This window comes from Gopherus evgoodei, chromosome 4 (assembly GCF_007399415.2).
Source record: "Gopherus evgoodei ecotype Sinaloan lineage chromosome 4, rGopEvg1_v1.p, whole genome shotgun sequence".
Classification (NCBI taxonomy): domain Eukaryota; kingdom Metazoa; phylum Chordata; order Testudines; family Testudinidae; genus Gopherus; species Gopherus evgoodei.
The window spans coordinates 95,395,783-95,416,425 of record NC_044325.1 but is presented as its reverse complement, the minus strand read 5'-3'; the positions used below and the strand labels follow the sequence as shown (position 1 = coordinate 95,416,425).

At 38.8% G+C, this 20,643-nt stretch overlaps 2 protein-coding genes across 9 annotated transcripts in view; one reads left to right on the top strand and one right to left on the bottom strand.

Moving 5' to 3' along the window:
• Positions 1 to 5,396, bottom strand: part of DNAJC24 (DnaJ heat shock protein family (Hsp40) member C24) — a 67,373-nt gene extending 61,977 nt beyond the window's left edge. For 3 of the 8 annotated variants that reach the window (XM_030560264.1, XM_030560269.1, XM_030560270.1), the window contains exons 1-3: positions 4,943 to 5,206; positions 2,552 to 2,681; positions 2,074 to 2,216 (exon numbers count right to left, since the gene is read on the bottom strand). In XM_030560264.1, the coding sequence (XP_030416124.1) occupies positions 2,074 to 2,181 (108 nt within the window). In that variant the 5' untranslated portion in view covers positions 2,182 to 2,216; positions 2,552 to 2,681; positions 4,943 to 5,206. The other 5 variants (XM_030560267.1, XM_030560272.1, XM_030560266.1 and 2 more) reach the window with 5 other exon arrangements.
• Positions 5,397 to 5,415: 19 nt separating this feature from the next.
• DCDC1 (doublecortin domain containing 1) overlaps positions 5,416 to 20,643 on the top strand; it is a 426,134-nt gene continuing 410,906 nt past the window's right edge. The window contains 1 exon segment of the mRNA XM_030562124.1: positions 5,416 to 5,528. Coding sequence (XP_030417984.1) covers positions 5,481 to 5,528 — 48 coding nt within the window. The 5' untranslated portion in view covers positions 5,416 to 5,480.

The window sequence follows — 20,643 nt, the reverse complement described above, 5'->3', positions numbered from 1 at the left end:
TGTTTTAGAGTGGACTTGAATTAAATGTCTGCCAAGGAGGTGCTATGTGGAACTGTGACAAAGAGAGCACATATGCTCATATTAACACTTTTTTGCAGCTTTTCTGGATGCCTCTCTCTGTCACAAAAAACTAGATTTTATTTGCATCTGAAGTTTATAAAAGTACAGATAAGAGCCTTCTGTACACCAGCAGCCAGAACAGTACAAGTTGTATCAGGTTTCAAAATCTCACGTTTGATGTTTTTTCTTAAATCCCCAGCTCCTGAAGTCATGTGACTGTGAGAATCTCAGCATTTTTTTAAGCAAGTTTCTAGTCTTCATGGTTACAGGGGGAAAGCTTGAAATTCTGAGCCTACAACATTCAAAATCCAGAAGGCAAACAAAACATTTATTATTTTAAAACATTCATGATTTTTAAGCCTATCTCACAGATTATTGAATATCTGGAGATTGTAATACTGTATGTTTTATTATCCAGAAATTGTGTAATGACATGTTTCAGTTAAACACATTTTCATAGTCTAAAACTCCAAAAATAAAACTTAATAAAGGAAAAATAATCAAAATTATAATAAATCATTTTAGTCATTCAAAAATACTGACTGCAACATGAGTATCTAAGTACAATTTCATTGTCTAGTTATGAAATAATTCTGCTTCTTGAAATAAGTTATAGTTAGGGGGAAAAGTTATATTTTAGAAATTAATCAGTTCTTTTAAGTGAGTATACCCTTGTGAGTCAATTGTAGCAAGTCTCCCATATAGCCATATTTGCTCGCCTTTCTATTACTCTGAAATTAAGGTCAGACCTGACCTTTCACACTACATACTACAAATGTAGAGAAATATCACCACTCCAATGACATATGGCATGACCTTTAACTTTAACCTACAAAGTTTACATCTGTATGATCATTCAGAATGCTAATATTACCTATGTGCAATTATAAGGGAAATAGCATATGGCAAAAAAGCAAACAAAGCAGCAGGTATTATTTGAAGATGACAAAAAGAAAGCATGGACTGCGACATCTGCCACTTTCCAGAAAATATTCATAGCAAGATTATTTACAAAATAACAATTGCATCTTCTATAATGCCTGATGCTAGTGACCATTTGCCGTTAGAGCTATTACAATTACAGAATTTTGGTAATAACTGCAACTAGTATCTGAACCACTGGCTGCTTTATAAACTCCTGATTTCAGAACAGTATATATAATATTCAACAATTCTGAAAATAACATGAAGTTAAATGTTGTATTCTTATGCAGATAACAAAACTTTACCCTAACCCCATAACTTGGCAAGAAATTTCAGTGTAGGCAGAAGGAGGAATTGCTCTTCACTTGCCACTGTAGCTTCTGAGTCGGAGTTGGCTCTGCTACTCTACTATACTCCTACCACTTCTTTGTGGACAGAAATGGCTAGGGTGTCTGTGTGTGGCTCTATCTCCTACCCGAACCAATCATGCCATTGGAAGGTTTGGAAAACCATAACTGGGCTCTGTAATGAACATTGGGTATACAGGTTTCTGAAATTGTGTATTCACTCAATAAGTAGTGGAACCACATCATTTACAGTACACTTCCATATCCAGTGAAAGTGATTTGGAAGGACTGCAAATTAATTATTTGTATTAACATAGTAATACCCCATCGTGCTAGGCTCTGTACAAACAAAGAACAAAAAGATGGTCCCTGCTGTCTCTTGTATAAGACAAGAGACAATAGATGGATACAGACAAAGGAGTTCAAGGAAACAATGAGACAATAGCAGTAGCAAATGAAATTTGCTTCCGAGAATAAAGTAACTAGGAGTACTTTAAAAAAAAAACAAAAAAAAAAAAAAAACTTGCCAGAATTAATCCGTATTAAATAAGAATACCTCTTATTCATCCAGCATAAGAAAATCACATGCTCTGGAGCTTCACTTGATAGTTTAAAGAGATACCTATACTCACATACAAAATTATAACGTTCATTACACTTGGTTCTATTTATACAGAATTTATAAATTGAAAACAGTAGTTACTTTATTTTTGCATTATTTAAATAAGTAAAATATACTTACTAATAATACCAGCTTCTGATATTTCTGTTTCAGTTCAGTCAGGTTCTCTGATGGTTCTGCACCCAGAATTCTATACCAGTCTTTTTGTGGTAGATGTTTAAAGGCCATTATGTGACTAACTAGGAAGTGGCTTCTTTCGAGATCTGCTTAACACAATAAATAAGAAAGTGTAATGATAAGTTAGAGTGCATTTAAAAGGATTATGTGTGAGCGACTTGAAACATGACAAAATATGGGACCATGGGAGAATGTGACTCCACCCCTCAATCCCATCCTAACAATGGCAGCAAGAGGTCACATGCCACAATGCAGATAACTGTTTAACATATGCAGCCAAATAGGATTTATTACTTAAAATCAAAGAGGCAGATTTGCCCGTGGCTGATTGATTTATTGTTTCTAAGGGAATCATGCCTTGTACATTTCCTATCTCCTTCCCTTTCTGTTGTTCCACCATTTTTAACTTCCTCATACTGACCTTTTTGCTACAGAAATGTGGGGGGAGTCTAAGCGCGGTCTGGTGTGAGAATTAAATGTGCAACATATCACATGGTCAATATGTCTTCCGCCTTTCCCCAGTATTATTTCTGCCATTTTGTTCCCCTCTGCTGCACAATGGAACATAGAATCTCACATTATAATCTCAACAATTTAAACAACTAACAGATTAGATACATATTTCTGAAATTTGGATTGATTTAACTTGTTTATGCTGTTTTAACTCCATTTCTAAGTAGAATATAGGAAAACTGACAGGAAAACACAATATACCATTTCAAATTGTTCAACTACTCAAGTCAAAAGCACATTTAGTTCTGTGACAAGAACATTACAAAAGTCTTTTAAAAAAATCCTTTAACTGTTTTTGGTAGCATCGTTGCTATTTAAGTTATACAAACATTTTCCTTTTAAATCAGTAGTTTTACATTTCACTTTTGCTTTTTTTAAATCATGAAGCAGCCTCCCATTCAATATGTGAGAATTCAATTCAAACATTTCTCCTTTGAGTTAACACACAAAAATACCTGTAATAGTCAAAAATACAGTCAATCATTTTCATAATTCTACAATTACAAAGGTTGTTCCTCACCCAACCAATGCCATTTCCTATTGCTACTACTAATTCACTTAGGTTAATGCCTAAGGATTATTTTGCAAAATTTAAAAGGTCCTGAATTTACTTCTGTCTGAATTATTTTTAACCTACAATTTTTACAAGTAACATATACTTGCTATGCTATAGCAAGCCATACTTAAAAGATTAGAGAACAAAAATTTTTCAGTTTATTTTGTGCATTGTATTGCACATGTAGGCAATTAAACCTCAATCCAGCAATGAGATCCATGATGACAAGTCAGCCCATGTGCATCACATTGTAGGGCCAGGATCATAATTACCCTTTCTGGTTATGTAGCATTTTCACAGAACAACTGTTAAATATTTATTTTAAAAATATAGAAAAATGTGCTTGTAAAATGAGAAAAAATAGCAATGGGATTCTTGAACAGATATGATTCCTAAAAGTACATTTAACTATTTTTTTAAAACTGGCTCAAATTTCAGGTTGATGCCTTTAAAGGAAACATCAAATATTAAAACTTAATTTTAATGATAATGGGTAAAAAAGTTAGTTAGACGTCAAAATACATTTAGGACCCAAGTTTACAACCAACTCATTGCCAGCACAGGCATTCATATGGAACTAACTGCAAGATTGGGATCACAGTCAGGAATCTTTCAACTAAGTGAGATCTCAGCTCTGTGGTAAAACACAAATATTTTACAGGACCACCCATAATTATACCATTTTTCAGAAACATCTTCCGATCACAGCCACTAAATTTGAGCACTCAAAATTTTCTTAACATGGAAGGGAAGAAACAAGTTAAAAACAAACTTCTGGGAAGGTACCATAAAAAATAACATATATTTAGAGAGTGAGATTGCTGGCTCTTTTAGAGAAAGTTGTATATAATGGGAAAAATCTCTTTCTTTTACATAGCACCTATCACCTTTAAGGATCCCAAAACGTTTTTCAAGCTGGAGCACAGATACAAGCAACCCCTTCTGCTTTTGTGCAAGAAACAGATCTAATTTCTCTTCTATGACATAACATGAGCTGAAAATGTCTTTGCCCTGAGCTAAGGGTGCAGCTACACTTGAAATAACGAATCATGCTTTGGCACATATTGCAGAGTCTAAGGCAGACAAGAAATAAAGCGTGTGGGTAGCAAAATCTCAACTTCACTGCACCGTGACCCCCTTCTGACAATACAAATTACTACACAACCCCAGGAGGGGAGACAGAAGTCTAATCCCACCCAAGCCCTTTACCCCACGTGAGGGGGCCAAAACTTGAGCCCCAACATTTCAGGTGGAGAGCCAAAGCTGAAGCCAAGGGCTTCAGCCCCAGGAAGGAGGTGGGGGAGACTATAACTTGAGTCCTGCAACCCAGGGCTGATGACCTAGGCTCAGCAAGTCTAAGCCAGCCCTGGTGACCCACTTTGGGATTCCAACCCACAGTGTGAGAACCACTGATCTACAGCTAGTGCTATTCATAGAGTTCCCAACACTCCAGGATTGTCCTGGAGCCTCCAGGAATTAAAGATTACTTTTTATTTAACTATTATGTCATGTAAACCCCCAGGAATACTCCCAACCAAAAAATTGGCAACCCTAGCAATCCAGGGGCCAAATAAAATACATAAACCAAAAGGGAACAAGGCACTCAGAAAGCACAAGAGCATCCACACAAAGTTATTTCAGACTAAGTCACGCCCTTTGTCTTCCCTAGGGAAGAAGCGCGAGTACTGTATCCTGTGTTTAATACAGTCCAAGCCTTGTCTGCACGTCCAGCGCAGTAGTTACCGCTGAATACTTCCCACCTTCATCCCCGCGCAGACAAGGCCATTGCAGGTTTCCGGGTAACCCAAGTTAAAAGTTCAGCTGCCTGCTCAGCACTAGCTGGAACGCGGGTGAGCACCAGGGAGTCCCGAGCCGAGCCTGGCGCCAAACCTGCAGCAGCCCCGGGGTTTCAAACACGCAGGTCTCTAGTCCCTTGTCGGGCGGGTCTGAGCCCAGCGCCGCTGCCCCGGGGGGCGCGAGACAGGGTGAGGTACGGCCACTCCCCGGCCTTACCTCCGCGGCGGCGCCGACCTGACCAGAAGCGCGACTTCAGGCGGCGGCAGCTTCCACACGGGACAGCCTGGTGCCCCAGCGCTAGCCTCCGAAAGAAACACGCTACTCTCAGTCGGGCCGGGACGAGAGCCCGGCACCTCGGGCAGGGCGCGACGGCTGTGAGGGCGGTATTAGAACCCCAGCGCCGTCGAGGAGCTGTTTCCGACCGGGCACTATTGGCGAAAGCACCAACCGGAAGTGGAGCCCTGCCTGGGCTGACGCTGTCTCCATGGCGACAGAGGGAGCTTCAGATCTGCCAGAACGGCTGCAACGCCCAGTAAGTAACTGGGACCCCCGTCCACAGCGGGGCGGCCGGAGACCCCCCAACACTCCTTCGGGCCGCCGAAATCTGGGGCGGCCACAACTCTCCTGTCCAACTGTCTGGCTACGCCCACGGACACCGGTCCCCAGGTGCGACCAGAGCCGAAGACCCCGCGGCTCAACACGCTCCACCGCCCCAGTTCACGGCGGACGCAGACTCCTGTGGGTCCCACACCCGGGGGCACCTGACCTAAAACCCTCTTCCTTCCCCAGAAAGTTACCTCTTCCCGTAGCCAGAGATCCCCCCGTCCCCACTTCCCGGCCAGCCTACCCCAGCCTGTCCCTAGAGAGCAACTCATCCCCCACACCGCCTCTGCTTAAAGTGCTCTGAAAACTGTGTGTGTGGGGGGGGGGGGGGGGGGAGATATCATACCGACAGGTCTGGCCAGGTGAAATTCAATAAAGATAAGTGCAAAGTACTTCACTTGGGAAGGAAAAATCAACTGTGCAACTACACAATGGGGAATAATTGTGTAGGCAATCTGGGAGTTATAATGGATCACAAATTGAATAGGAGTCAACAGTGTGATGCAGTGGAGAAAAAGGCTAATATCATTCTAGAGTGTATTAACAAGAGTGTCATAGGTAAGACACAGGAGGTAATTGTCCTGTTCTATTGCAGTGGCGAGGCACCAGTACTGTGTTCAAGTCTGAGACCCACACTTTGAGATGAGGACAAATTGGAGAGCATCTAAAAGACAGGAACAAAAGTGATTAGAAAGTAGAAAACCTTGACCTATGTGATTTAAAAAAATACTGGGCACGGTTAGTCTTGATAAAAGAAGACTGATTACAGTCTTCAACTATGTTATGGGCTGTTATAAAGGCGATCATACCTCAAGGTAGGAGAAGTAGTAATGGGAGCAGTATGGGAGATTTAGGTTAGCTATTAGGATAGACTTTCTAACTATAAGGGTAGTTAGGCTCTGGAATAGGCTTCCAAGGGAGATTGTGGAATCCCCTTTATTGAAGTTTTTAAGAACAGGGAGAACATACAACTGTTAGGGAAGGGTCCTTCCTCAGTGCAAGGGGGCTGGACTAGATCAGTGGTCCTCAACCAGGGGTCCATGTACCCCTCAGGGTATGCAGCGGTCTTCCAGGGGGCACATCAACTTGTCTAGACATTTGCCTAGTTTTACAACAGGCTACATAAAAAGCACTAGCGCAAACTAAAATTTCATAGAGACAATGACTTTTTTATCCTATTCTATACTATACACTGAAATGTAAGTAGAATATTTATATTCCAATTGATTTATTTAATAATTATATAATAAAATCAGAAAGTAAGAAATTTTTCAGTAATAGTGTGCTGTGACACTTTTGTATTTTTATATCTGATTTTGTAAGCAAGTAGTTTTTAAGTGAGGTTTAACTTAGGGATATGTAAGACAAAGCAGACTCCTGAAAGGGGTACAGTAGTCTGGAAAGGTTGAGAGCCAGTGAACTAGATGATCTCTTGAAGTACTTTCCAGTCCTACAGTTCTGTTAATCTATCATCTGGAAGTAGCCGCTGTCATTAAAAACGTGCTTAAAATTCACCCCTCAGTGACCCAACTCGATATAAAATTTTAATTTTTTCTAGGTGTGCAACTCCTCATGACCCTTCCCCTCATATACTTTAAATATTGCCCCATCCCAGTTCCCTCTGGTTGGTAGATCTTTTTACCAAGCCAGAGGGTGCCTGCTCTCTCAGCCAAGCCACCATACTAAAGTGCTGCAAGATTAGATTTTAGATTAGAAGGTTGGGCCCTGCTGACTCAGCCAGATTCTTATTAGACAAAAGCAAAAAGAGAGGTAGAAGGAATGAAGTAGGGATGGCAATGAAGACAGAGGATTGGGATTGAGGGAGCAGGATCCTCAGAGTCAGATTTTATGAATTGCTCACCATATGGCCATGAAAATGGTGATATCTTCTGGTATCCTCTCCCTATCTGTGCTGATAGGAACATCTTTTAGTATCAGAAAAAAGATGCATGTGCCTCAGTGGTAAATCCCTGAGCCCTAGTTTGTGGTGGCAGCTGTGATGGTGATGATGCTCCAGTCTCCTGGCCCAACTCAGTGCTTACTGCCATTCTCTCAGCTGAGCAAGGTAGCAAGTATTTCTTAGAAAGTAAATATCCAAAAGGATATGGCATCCTCATTTAAAGTAAATGAAAATCAACACAAGTTTTGATCATTCATAGACCTTTCCTCATATTAATCCAAACAAATTCAGTTCACGCAGTTTGTTTGAGTTTGCATTCTGCTTTCTTTTTTTGATCATTCTTTCAACAACGTGTTCATAGGTTAACCCCCATATTGTTGCCAATTTTGGGCATCACACTAAGAAAGATTTGAATAAATTGGAGAGAGTCCAGAGGAGAGCAAAAAATTAAAGAATAAGGTGTTTAGAAAGCATGGCCTATGAGAAAAAGTTGAAAAAACTGGGCATGTTTAGTCTAAAAAAAGAAGGCTAAGGCAGGATGTGATAACAGTCTTCAAATATGTAAAAGATTGTTAAATGACCTCCGAGAGTAGGACCAGAATTGGTCAGTTTAGTTTGCAGCAGGGGAGATTTACTTAAATATTAGGGGAAAAAGTAATTATAAGGCCAGTTAAGCACTGGAACAGCTTACCTTGGAAGGTTGTGGAATCCCCATCACTGGAGGTTTTTAAGAACAGATTGGACAGACACCTGTCGGGGTGGTTTAGGTGTACTTCATCCTGCTTCAGCGCAGGGGTTAGACTAGATGACTTCTTGAAATCCCTTCCTGTTCTACATTTCTATTATTCTAAGCCAGGCTGTGCTGCCATTGTGCAACGGAGAGGTATTGTGAAGAGCTGGCAGTATGGCCATTGGGGTTGTCCTGTGACCATTAATGGGGGGTTAGTTAGATTGTCAGCACACCAAAGACAGTGCCATCTTGCAATAGTCAGATAAAGTAATGCAGACAGTATAGATGCAAGTAGCTTTACAGTTGCATGGGGAAAATAGCTATCATCTGACCTGCAAGTTCATTCCAGAACTAAGAATCAAGGTGAGTTCCTTCTGTCTTAGGTATTGTAAAAAGGCTTCTGTGCGGTAAAATTCTGTCCTTTTCTATACCTGTGTAATAAAGAGTAAAACTGGCCATGTAATAAAGACTTGAAATGCAGTACACAAGGCAGAAATGCCCTGCAAATGCAATTTAGGAAACAATTATTTTGATGAGGCATGAGTCACAAGAGAATTCGGATCCCTGTCTTAGAGCAGTGTTGGTTTTTGCAGAGTTAACAGGAGTAAAAAAAGTAAACATTATTTTTTCACTTAAGTCTCTGTATCTTTTATTAAGCATGAGTTAATTTACAGTCACTTTTCAGAGAAGAATTATATTGTAAATATAGTTAAAATATCTGGATAGCCTATTCATGCAAGACAAGGTATTTCTCTCTTACGGCTAGATCCTGCAAATGTGGTCTCCTGTGGTACATTGCTGTCCCTGCACAAAGATCAGTTAAATTCAGTCCATCAAGGTGTATAGATCAGTTTGCAGGATTGAGCCTTCAGGCCCCAATCCTGCAATCTGTTTCACATAGGGTTCGCCCGTATGGAATTCACTGCAGAATTGAAGCCTAAATATAGTTCAAACCCAGATGAGCATAATCTCAGAGACTTTAGACAGAAATTATGAGAGCTTGTTGTCTAAATAATAAATTTATTCATCATATTTTATTTAATATATTATTACAGAAAATAAAGTGTAAAATAGATGCCTTTCATTATGTATTAATTCAGGAAGAAATGTGGTACTTTTACATTTGGTAAAAACCAAGTCATTATTTTTTGTAGATTTTTAAAATATTATTATTTCAGGGGTTACAGAAGAGAACATGCAGACTGTGAGGCAAAATAGGTTTACATTTTGCTGCAAAGTCCCTAGTTTCAATGACACTGTATTGCTGATTTCCATGAAGTTCTAGTCAAATTAAAAATAGGGTATTTGGGATTTTAATTTAATTAAGCATGAAAATAAATAGTGCAATCCACTCTGTTGTTATTTCTTGTTCTCCCACCTTTTTGAATTATGTTAACTTTTTTATTAACAGTGCATAATTGCATTATAGAAGCTGTTGTTAGGAGGCATTGGATTTTGACTGTTGGGCAGGGAACAGTTTGAGCTTTTAGCACCCATGTGGGTTTGGGAAGTGATTTAAGTTTTTGACACACACAAGGCAGTTGAGGTTTTTGACAATGGGAAATTAATCTCTGATTTTCCTCTGTTCCTTGAAGGGAGAGTTGAACATTTATGAAAATGTTGGGGGGCTTGAACAGTTGTTGGGGAATTTGAACCATATTCCTTATTGCCCACATCCCAATATCCAACCACTATATCCAAAAACTATTATAATATAATCACATTTGCTTGGTCTTTTTAAGAAAATAATCAACAATGAAATAATTAAATTATCATTATTTAGATTTCTGAGATAATACCCAATTGAAAAGAGCTGTACACTATCCTATAGCTGATCCTGCAATTCTGAGCAATCTCAGACTACATTTGCTACAGTGGAGGACACTAAGCAGGTTGTAGGATTGTGCAAGTAGAGCCTCTGTTATAGTCTGTGTTTGCAGACTTAAGAAGACACCATTACATCTCTTTGCATTTAGCGCACCTTTGGAGGGTTTTCCTCCCAGCTCTGAGGCCTAAAATTTTTTTAAAAAATGCAACTTTACATTCTGCTATACAATTCTGTTAACCCATGTGCACTTTATTTCAAAATGAGAGGGAGTAAATGCATTATAAGCATAACAAAATATCTGTTGAACTCTGATGTCAATGAGATTTTGAATGGATAGAACAAGTTGTAGGATAGGGGACTTACTCTCACTCCACTGCACTTTCAACTGTCTGTCAAATAATTGAAACAAAAATAGGCTATTTGATTCTGTAACAATCTTTGTAACAACTACAAATTATAAAAACTACGTAAAGGGGGGCACACTAAAGTTTTCTCAGCTCTGGACCTTTTAGTATGCATATTGTTCTCACCATCTCTTTTGGGATTCTTTCTTATGTCTTTTTTTACACATTCAAATCTATTGTTCTGCTCATTTAATTGCTGTGATAGACCGCAACCCTTAAATTGGATTTGCACATTCAAGTCAGTAGCGCTCTACACAAACATAAGCATCCATCCACATGATCTGTGTGTAAGATCAAAGGCTCTGATCCAAAAAGGGACTTAGTCCTAAATTTCTAAAGGTATTTAGATGTTGGTGGGCTCCGTGTTTCAATGCCTAACTGAGCTAGGAGCCTAAATTTCATTTTCAAAAGGTATTTAGGCAATTAGGAGCTAAAATCTCATTGACAGTCTATGGAATTTAGATTTTTAATTTTTTGGAGCCTAGAAAATCATTGGTATAACAATGGGATGTACAATGCCTGAGTTAGGCATCCTTTACAATGAATGGTGAGAGATAGTTGCCTAAGAATGTGATCCACAAAAATCATCATGCTAGGCAGGGTGCCACTTATCCTATGTGAGATGCTGATGAGAGGGGTTTGTGCTAAGCCTTTCCCCTCTTACACAGTTAGGCACCTAAGTCTGGGTTGCAGGAAGGCACCTGTCTTTGCTAGCAATCCACAATTGGGAGCCCCTCTTCTACAATCAGGCATCTTAGGCACCTATGCTATTCCTTGTGAGAACGAGTTAACTGGCCTCACTTCACATAAAACAGCTGGAGGAGGAGGTTCTGGTACTGCTAGTGCCCACCTTATAACTTTCAGTCCAGTGGTTAGCATGCTTATCTGGGATGTGGGAGACCTGGGGTCTCCCACATCCTGATGGGGAAAAAAGGATTTGAACAGGGGTCTCTCACCCCGTAGCAGTCTCTGATCACTGAGCTGTGGAATATTCTAATGAAGGCCTCCCTAAATCTCTGGTGTTGAAATTGTTCCACTGTATATAAATAATAAGGAGTCATTGGAACAGGAGGACTGTACTCTGGGTATTCTACCTCCCAGCTGAATGCCCTAACCATCAGGCTACAGAGTTATTCTCACTCTTATGCTCCGTTACCCAGTGACTCTTTAAAGTATTTATCCATGGTTCAAGAGGAGATATTCAGGGAGCCCCACATCAGAATATCTTCTTCCTACCATGCAGACTGGGGACTTGAATCTGGGTTTCCCACATCCCAGTTGAGTATGCAAACCGCTGGATAAAAAAGGATAAACTGGGTAGTACCGCCATCTGGATTTTGAATAGCTTCTGAGCATGCCTACCTTTTGTTCTTCTAAAACAGTGACCTCCTAATAAAAACATCTTTGACTGGATCCTCCTCCCTGTTAAACCAGCTAGAAACAAGCATCCAGATTTTCTAAGGAAGAACCATGGCCCAGATACTTGAGAGTATTTTGGCACCTAACTCCCATTGATTTCAATGGGAATTGGGATTCTGCGAGGATCCTGGCCCTTGACTCTCTTATAAAAGCATGGCAACAAGAAGGAACTTCCTCCACAGCAGAATCCTTCCTTCTGGACCATGCAGGGTCTGCACTGTGGGAGGGCCTTGGAGAAGTGGACAGGATTTGGGGGAATGCACATCATGGAAATAAGCCAGAAAAGATAAAACAAACTGGAATTGTTTGTCTGGAATTCTCCTAGCCTATGTCATTCACAACCAGAGGTTTGCTAGCAGTGGTGCAAAGCAGTATTGGCACCACAAACATTCAAAACTGATGAATCAGGCCCCCCAACAGTATGAAATTGGCTTAAAAATCGTGAGATGTTAAAGAAATTGCATTCTGTTTATTAGCCATCCAGGGTTTTTTTGAGCCTGAAGGTTGAACTTCGGTCATATTTCATAGTTTTACTTCTCAGTCATGAGGGTTAGAAACTTACTTTTTTAAACATAAAAGCATAAATTCTCATGTAATCACTTTTTTCCAGGAGCTGGGGCTTTGACTATCGTAAGACTTCTAATAAAATTGCACACATTGGCAACACTGGCAAAGCACAGGGCCTGGGCCTCTAATGATCTCTGTGAAGGGAACCTTATGGAGACTTCCTCTATGGGAACCCCATTCTGTAGGTGTGGACAGGACAGCATGATCTGGGCCATGGAAAGTAATATATATTTTATTAAAAATATATTGTATATTTTTTTAATGGTTATCATTAGTTATTGTAAAAGAGCATGATATGGGAGAAAATTAAACAATTGTTTTGTTAAATGACCTGCCATAATAGACTGAAGTATTGTTAGAAATTGCTATCTGGTAAGGATAAGTAGTTTGAGTTAATATAGAATAATCCAGATCCATGCTGGAATTGTGTTAATATTTTTTGGTTCAAACAATTAATATTTTTAATAGAGAGATTTTATTGAAGATTGTAACTTTTTATCATGCTGCATTGTGATAGAAGAGTAATAGAATATCTTTGAAGGCTAGGGGGTTGCAATTTACTCAAGATGCTGACATTAATTGAATTCAAAGTTTGTGTTTTATTTGGCCAATGAAAGATACGTATAAACGATGTAGTTTGCCCTTTTCATTTACATTCTTCACAACATGATGAGAGTTCTAAAATATTCCAAGTATCCCTACATTTGTATCTTTGGTAAATAGCCTGTGTTTTGTAAACTGCCATTTAGGGTTATTAGATTATTTTTGTTTTTGTAATTTTGTTTGTGTTGGTTTTATATTTGTTGTATATGTGCATAAAAAGGAATAGCAAGAATACAGATAAATAATACATGTAAAGGAACAGCATTGGTTGTACAAAATATGAAAAGATAGATCTTTCTGAAATATAGAGACTCTGGTTTATTTACGACCCTGTACAAAAAGGCTCTCAAGACAAGGAGGAAATAAAATATGTATGCTTTGAGGAATTAGAAATTTGATAGAAAATTTTTATAGCTGAAGAGCTAAAAAGTGTATTTCATTCCTGTGGCCCAAATTACGGAAAGCACTTAAGTGTGTCCATCCCTGTTCAAGTGAGCACGTGCTTAACTTTATGCATATGATTTAGTACAGTCCTTAATAGGGTTGTTTTCCTGATTCTTGACCTATAAGCCAAAATCTTTTCATATTTATTTAAATTTTTATTTACTGATGTAAAGCCATATCCTGCTCTCCACTCATCCAGGCAGTCCCATTGACTTCAGAATGAGCAGGATTAATAGATTCATAGAGTTTAAATCCTAATCTGACCTCCTGTATATCACACGTCATTAAATTTCTCCGTTACCCCATATTGAACCTAATAACTTGTGTTTGACTATAGCATGTCTTCAATAAAGGCATCCAATCTTGATTTGAACACATCAAGAGATGGAGAATCCACCACTTCCCTTCATAGTTTGTTCAAATGGTTAATCACCCTTGCTGTTAAAAGTCTGTATATTTGAATTTGAATTTGTCTGTCTTGAACTTTCAGCTATTGGTTCTTGTTATGCCTTTCTCCACTTGATTAATGAGCACTTTAGTACCTGGTATTTTCTCCCTATGATATTCTGTAATCAAGTCACCTCTCAGTCTTCTTTTCAATATGACTGAGCACTTCTCTCTAAGACTCTCTAAGGCATTTTGCCAGACCTTAAATAACTGTTGTAGCTCTTTTCTGCACTCGCTCTAATTTCTCAACATTCTTTTTAAAATATGGATGCCAGAACTGCTTGTAGGATTTCAGTATTAGTCTCACCACTGGGATTTCTGGCCTACTGCTTTCAATGTGACTGTTGTTTTCTGAGTAAGGGGAGCAGGATTTTTCCCGAACTGGCTTTTCCATTACATCTGTAGTAGACAGTTCAGTCAAACAGTTCATATTGGAAGTGCTGAATCCTGATTTCCCTCTCCTGAAAATGACTCTTTTGTCTACCACAATAGACAACTATTTGTAATCGGTATTGCATAAAGTTAGATCAGTGAGTATGCCAAGATTAAGTAAGGGTTGTTCATCAGGCTGCAGAAAACCCTTGGAAGGTGTAGGATTTTCAAAACTTTAAATGGATTAATGCAAGGTGGAATTTTTTTGTTTTGCTTTTTTTTAAAAGAGAACATAATAAATCAGGGTTGTGGGTGATCAGACCCTCAAAAATTGGCTTTAATTGGCTCAAATTTATCACTGGCATAAAGAAAAATGAAGTTTGTCTCCAAGGAGATTTGTTATATGATAGAATAAATGTCATGATGATGAGAACAAGTAGCTTTTAAAAAATGCCCCCAAAATATGTTTTCCAATAAATCTCCCCAAAAATGATTGAAAATGTCTTGGGAATTATTTAAGTGATTTACAGTATTCTTGAAAAGTGTACAGCGGGACACATTCAGTACAGTCTTTTGTAGCTCATTAGCAATTTCTTTAATGAGTTTTCTTTTATAATGATAGATAGTTAAGGTAACAGACAAGTGACAGATTGTTTGTCTTTAATGATTTCCCTGTTTCAGGCCCATTACAAAGCAATTAGAAATCTGACAGTATTTTCACTCTGCATTACTGATCATCTAAAGTGATGAGAAATGAGAGGTGATGAATATTAATTGTATATTTTCATATGATTATCATAAATTATTACCTTGTCGAATGTGATGCAGGTGAAGTAAGAGCAAACAGGAAAATTCAGTGAGATATAATCATTTGAATGATTGCATGACTTAGTTTTTGTCTTTATTTAGCTAAACTATCTATGCATTTTTTTCCATAAGAAGTCTCTAGTTTATGTTTGAGCATAGGAAGTAATTTTGAGCCATTTCAGTAGTTACCTATTATAATGTATTATGTTAAAAAAAAATTAAAGAACATTGATTTGCAAAATCAAGCACTCAAAGGTTAGGAAATACCAGTATTGCGATTGTTCATGCACCTTAAGGACCCAATTTGAGAATACTAGGGTCTAATTTTATAGAATACTTAGTGTTTTAACATTTTATATGTTCAGTGCGGAGCTCACCTTGACCTCAGCTGTAACTGTGAGTACTCGGCATTTCTGCAAATAGATGTCCCAGGTTGGTTACCCAGAAAATTGATAACACACAATAACCACTTGTGAAAATTTCAGTTTCTGTGGTTTGCCCTGTATCACATAGGGAGTCTGTGACACAGGCAATGATAGAATCCAATTCTCCAAGGGGCATTTATCTGCTTTAACCGCAAGACCATGCTTACTCTTTCTGCAAGCCCCTGCATCATCCCTTACACCACTTTGGTTCATCCCCCGTGCAGGTCCATCTCATGGACCGAGTGAGGCAGACATCCTTTGGAAAATGTGGTATGTGATCATGTATTTAAAGACTGTGCCAAATTAAGTTTGTACAGGAAACTTGAACTCTGGCATTTCCTAACTTGTATGTGCTTGACTTTTCAACCTTAATGCTCTTACTGTAGGTTTTTGGCTCTACATCCTGTTTCAGATTGTGGGAAAGGGAGAAATATAGGACACGTTCCCAGGGCTCAGTTATCTCACACAGAAATGTACAAAGTGTAAGACGGGTTATCACTTCCCCTTTCTCCACTTCAGGGGTATGTAGTCCAAGTTACTAAGTTGGCATGTGGTCCACCACAGTCTATCCCACATCAGAAAATATTAATCAGAAACTTTTGTTTTTTTTGCCCTATGGTACAAGCACCATAGTCCTTTTTTTATATATATAAGTTACACATTCGGAGTCATGGCACATTTGTTATTCTGTGCCTTCATCTAGCTCAATTTAGGAACATAAGAATTGTCATAGCCACCCTAGTTCAGATCTATGGTTCATTTAGTTGGGTTAGGCTGCCTTGGCTCTGACACTTCCCAGTAATAGTATGTAGCTCTTATATAACACTTGTCATCAGTAGATTTTAAAACATTTTACAAAGGAGTTCAGTATTATTATCATCCTCATTTTATAGATGGGGAAACTAAGGCAGTGAAATGAGTTCCCCATGGTTATCTAGTAGGCCAGGAATAGAATCAATGTATTTAGAGTCCCTTTCTGGTGCTCAGTCCACTACGCTACACTGCATTCAAGGTGCTTCTGAGGATAGATACTTCTGAGAGAGATGTAAAAACATCTGATGCATAATTTTGCAACATGACTTTGGGGAAATTTCTTCCTAACCCCGAGCTGTTAGAGGATGACTTCTATCTTAAAGCATGAAGATTGATGGTTTTCATTGTTTATTTAAATAACTAATCATTTTTTTTAATCTTGCTTAACTTTTTGTCTTAGTAATGTGAGCTCCGTGTGTTAATTATGACTTGTAACAATGTCTCCTTGATTTTGTATTATGATGAGAATGATCTCTATAGTATTCATTGTTTTATATAACTCTAACACATAACCTCATATTTGCCTCCTCTGTAAACGTGATACTTCTTATCTTTTCAATTTCTCCTTATATGGAAATCTCTCCATGCCTCTTATAATTTTCATTTCCCTTGTCAGGATCCTTTTTGTTTTGCTACTTCTTTTTTGAGATGGGATGACCATATCTGACTGCAGTATTCACAGTGAAGGAATGCCATCAATTAGGGCTGTCAATTAATCGCAGTTAACTCGTGATTAATTCAAAAAAATTAATTGTGATTAATCGCAGTTTTAATTGCACTGTTAAACAATATAATACCTATTGAAATTTATTACATATTTTGGATGTTTTTCTACATTTTCACATATATTGTATTCTGTGTTGTAATTGAAATCAAAGTGTATATTTTTTATTACAAATATTTGCACTGTTAAAATTATTATAAAAATAGTATTTTTCAGTTCACCTTATACAAATACTGTGGTGCAATCTCTTTGTCATGAAAGTGCAAATTACAAATGTAGATTTTTTTTTGTTACATAACTACACTAAAAAAAAAAAGTAAAACTTCAGAGCCTACAACTCTACTTAGTCCTACTTCTTGTATCGCTAAGACAAACAAGTTTATTTATATTTACAGGACATAACGTTGCCCTCTTCTTATTTACGTCACCAGAAAGTGAGAACAGGCAATTGCATGGCACTTTTGTAGCTGGCATTGCAAGGTACAAGGTGATATGCTGAACATTTGGATGTTCCTTCATGCTTTGGCCAGCATTCCAGAGGACATGCTTCCATGCTGATGACAAAGTGGGTATTCACCCACGAAAGCTCATGCTCCAAAACGTCTGTTAGTCTATAAGGTGCCACAGGATTCTTTGCTGCTTTTACAGATCCAGACTAACACGGCTATCCCTCTGATACATGCTGACGACATCATTTTAAAAAATTGCATTGATTAAATTTGTGATTGAACTCCTTGGGGGAGAAGATGTCCCCTGCTCTGTTTTACCTGCATTCTGCCATATATTTCATGTTATAGCAGTCTCAGATGATGACCCAGCACATTTTGTTTATTTTAAGAACTCTTTAAGAACGCTGCAGATTTGATAAAACGCAAAGAAGGTACCAATGTGAGATTTCTAAAGATAGCTACAGCACTCAACACAGGGTTTAAGAATCTGAAGTGCCTTCCAAAATCTGAGAGGGATGAGCTGTGGAGCATGCTTTCAGAAGTCTTAAAAGAGCAACACTCCAATGTGGAAACTATAACCCGAACCACCAAAAATGAAAATCAACCTTCTGCTGGTGGCATTTGACTCAGATGATGAAAATAAACATGCATTGGTCCGCACTGCTTTGGATTGTTATTGAGAAGAGCCAGTCATCACCATGGATGCATGTCCCCTGGAATGGTGGTTGAAGCATGAAGGGACATGTGAATCTTGAGCACATCTGTCACATAAATATCTTATGACGCTGGTGACAACAGTGCCATGTGAATGCCTGTTCTCACATTCAGGTGACATTGTAAACAAGAAGCGGGCAGCATTATCTCCTACAAATGTAAATAAACTTGTTTGTCTTAGCGATTGGCTGAACAAGCAGTAGGACTTTGTGGACTTGAAGGCTCTAAAATTTTACATTGTTTTATTTTTGAAGGCAGTTTTTTTGTACATAATTCTATATTTGTAAGTTCAACTTTCATGATAAAGAGGTTGCACTACAGTACTTATATTAGGTGAATTGAAAAATACTATTTCTTTTGGTTTTTTACAGTGCAAATACTTGTAATCCAAAATAAATGTAAAGTGATCACTGTACACATTGTATTCTGTGTTGTAATTGAAATCAATATATTCGAAAATGTAGAAAACATACAAAATATTTAAATAAATGGTATTCTAAAATTAATAGTTTGATTAATCACAATTAATTTTTTTAATCGCTTGGCAATCTTAATATGTATATTAGGCAGATGTTTTATTTGAACTCTGTATAATGGCACTTAGTATGAGTACTTCAAAGTGTTATTTTGAACTTGCATTATTTTAATCTTGTCTGCACTAAATTTAATCTATTGTTGTGTTGGGCAGTAGGGATTGTGTGCAGTAGTCTTACCTTCAGTAGATTGTTTCCCACCTCATAAAGAATTTATATTATTATAAGAAGAGATGGTAGTTAACCGCTGTAGTTAAGGTTGCTTATCACTTTCCATTAAAAAATCCCTTTAACTGTTGGGGCTGAAATTTTCCATTTAGGGTATCTACCTTAGGGTATCTACCTTATAGGTTTTTTGAGGGATGGGGGGGCGGGCAGGGAATTTCCACTAAAATGGTTCCGCTGTTTCCAAGAATGAGATTAGGTAAAATATGTTACTTTGTCTATGTTGAAAAATCTTATAGTTATTTCATTGAGAAGCACTAGCACTTCCATGTTTTGGCGGGGGTGTTAGAGATGTTCCTTTAGCAGCCCCCAAGAAAATATCCTCAAATTTTACCAAGTTATAAGCCTCTGAAAAAACACAGTTTGCACATACTCAGTAGAGGGTCATCAGAATTGGCAGCTAAATTCTCTGTAGACTCCATCTGCACTGAGTATGCTCCATCCCCACAGAGCTCTTACATGCAAACAGACTGTGCATGAAGAATCTCAACAGAGAGCCTGAGCATGCTCTATCCCATGATTACGGGGATGAGCCGGGCTTTCCCTACAGTTGCACTCAGGGCTTTGGAGCTGTGCACTGGCTCCACTCCAGCTCCAGGCAAAAACCTGCAGCTCCGCTGCTCCGGAGCTGCTCCAGCTCCAGGCTCCACTCCAAAGCCCTGGTTGCACCTCCCAGCTGCCAGGAGTCACTGTGGCATGGGATACCTCAGCTAAGATCAGGGAAATTGTCTTTCTTGTGCTCGCCATGCCTCCTGCTAGCACCCACGCAGCATGGAGGATATAGAGAATGTAGCCTGACTCAAATGTAAAGGGTTAAGAAGCAGATGGGGAACAAGGAATGAGGCAGGAGCAGAAGGGAGATAATATAGGAGCAGAGGGAAAAAGAACATCGGCTAGCGATAGAAGCATAATAGGGACAAGGGCAGTAGTGGGAGAGAGGGAGATAGAAGTAGAGATGAGACAAGGACATGAGCTGAGAAAGGGGAGGAAAGGAGCAGAGGAAGATAAGAGTTGGGAGGAGGGGTATAGGAGCACAGTGTGGAACAAGGTAGGGTCTGGGATCGATGATAGGAGCAGAAAGAGGTGGGACTGGAGGGTACAAACGGGGAATGGGCAAAAGCTAAAGGAAAGAGATAAGAATAAGGGAGCAAGGGCTGAGGACAAGAGCTGCTAGGGACAGGAGGATGAGGCAGGGCAGGAGTAGAATGGGGCGGGGGTTAGGAACAGGGTGGGGGTAGGGGCAGAAGGGTTTATAAACACTATACTATTCTACTCTTCAGAATCTGGAATTGAACCCAGGATTCCTGAGTCTCAGTGTTCCTCTGCCTGTCAACAAATAGCTGTGATACCCACTGGCAAAATACCGATATATGTCTTATTCATCTGTAGTGATTGGGCCACATAGAGCATAAAAGCCCACTATTGCCACTAGTTACTATGTTAGCTGAAAAAGTAGAGATCTGTGCACTGGACCTAAAGGTTCCAATCCTGATGCTCACCCACGTAGGGATCGGTGTAGTTCTACATAATTAAATTTCTGGGTTTTTTCAGTTTGCTATTTAAAATCTTAGAAAATTAATTACAAAAATCTATGTTAAAAGAACTTTAAGGTTGCAAAGTCAAGCACTCTAAAAGTAGAA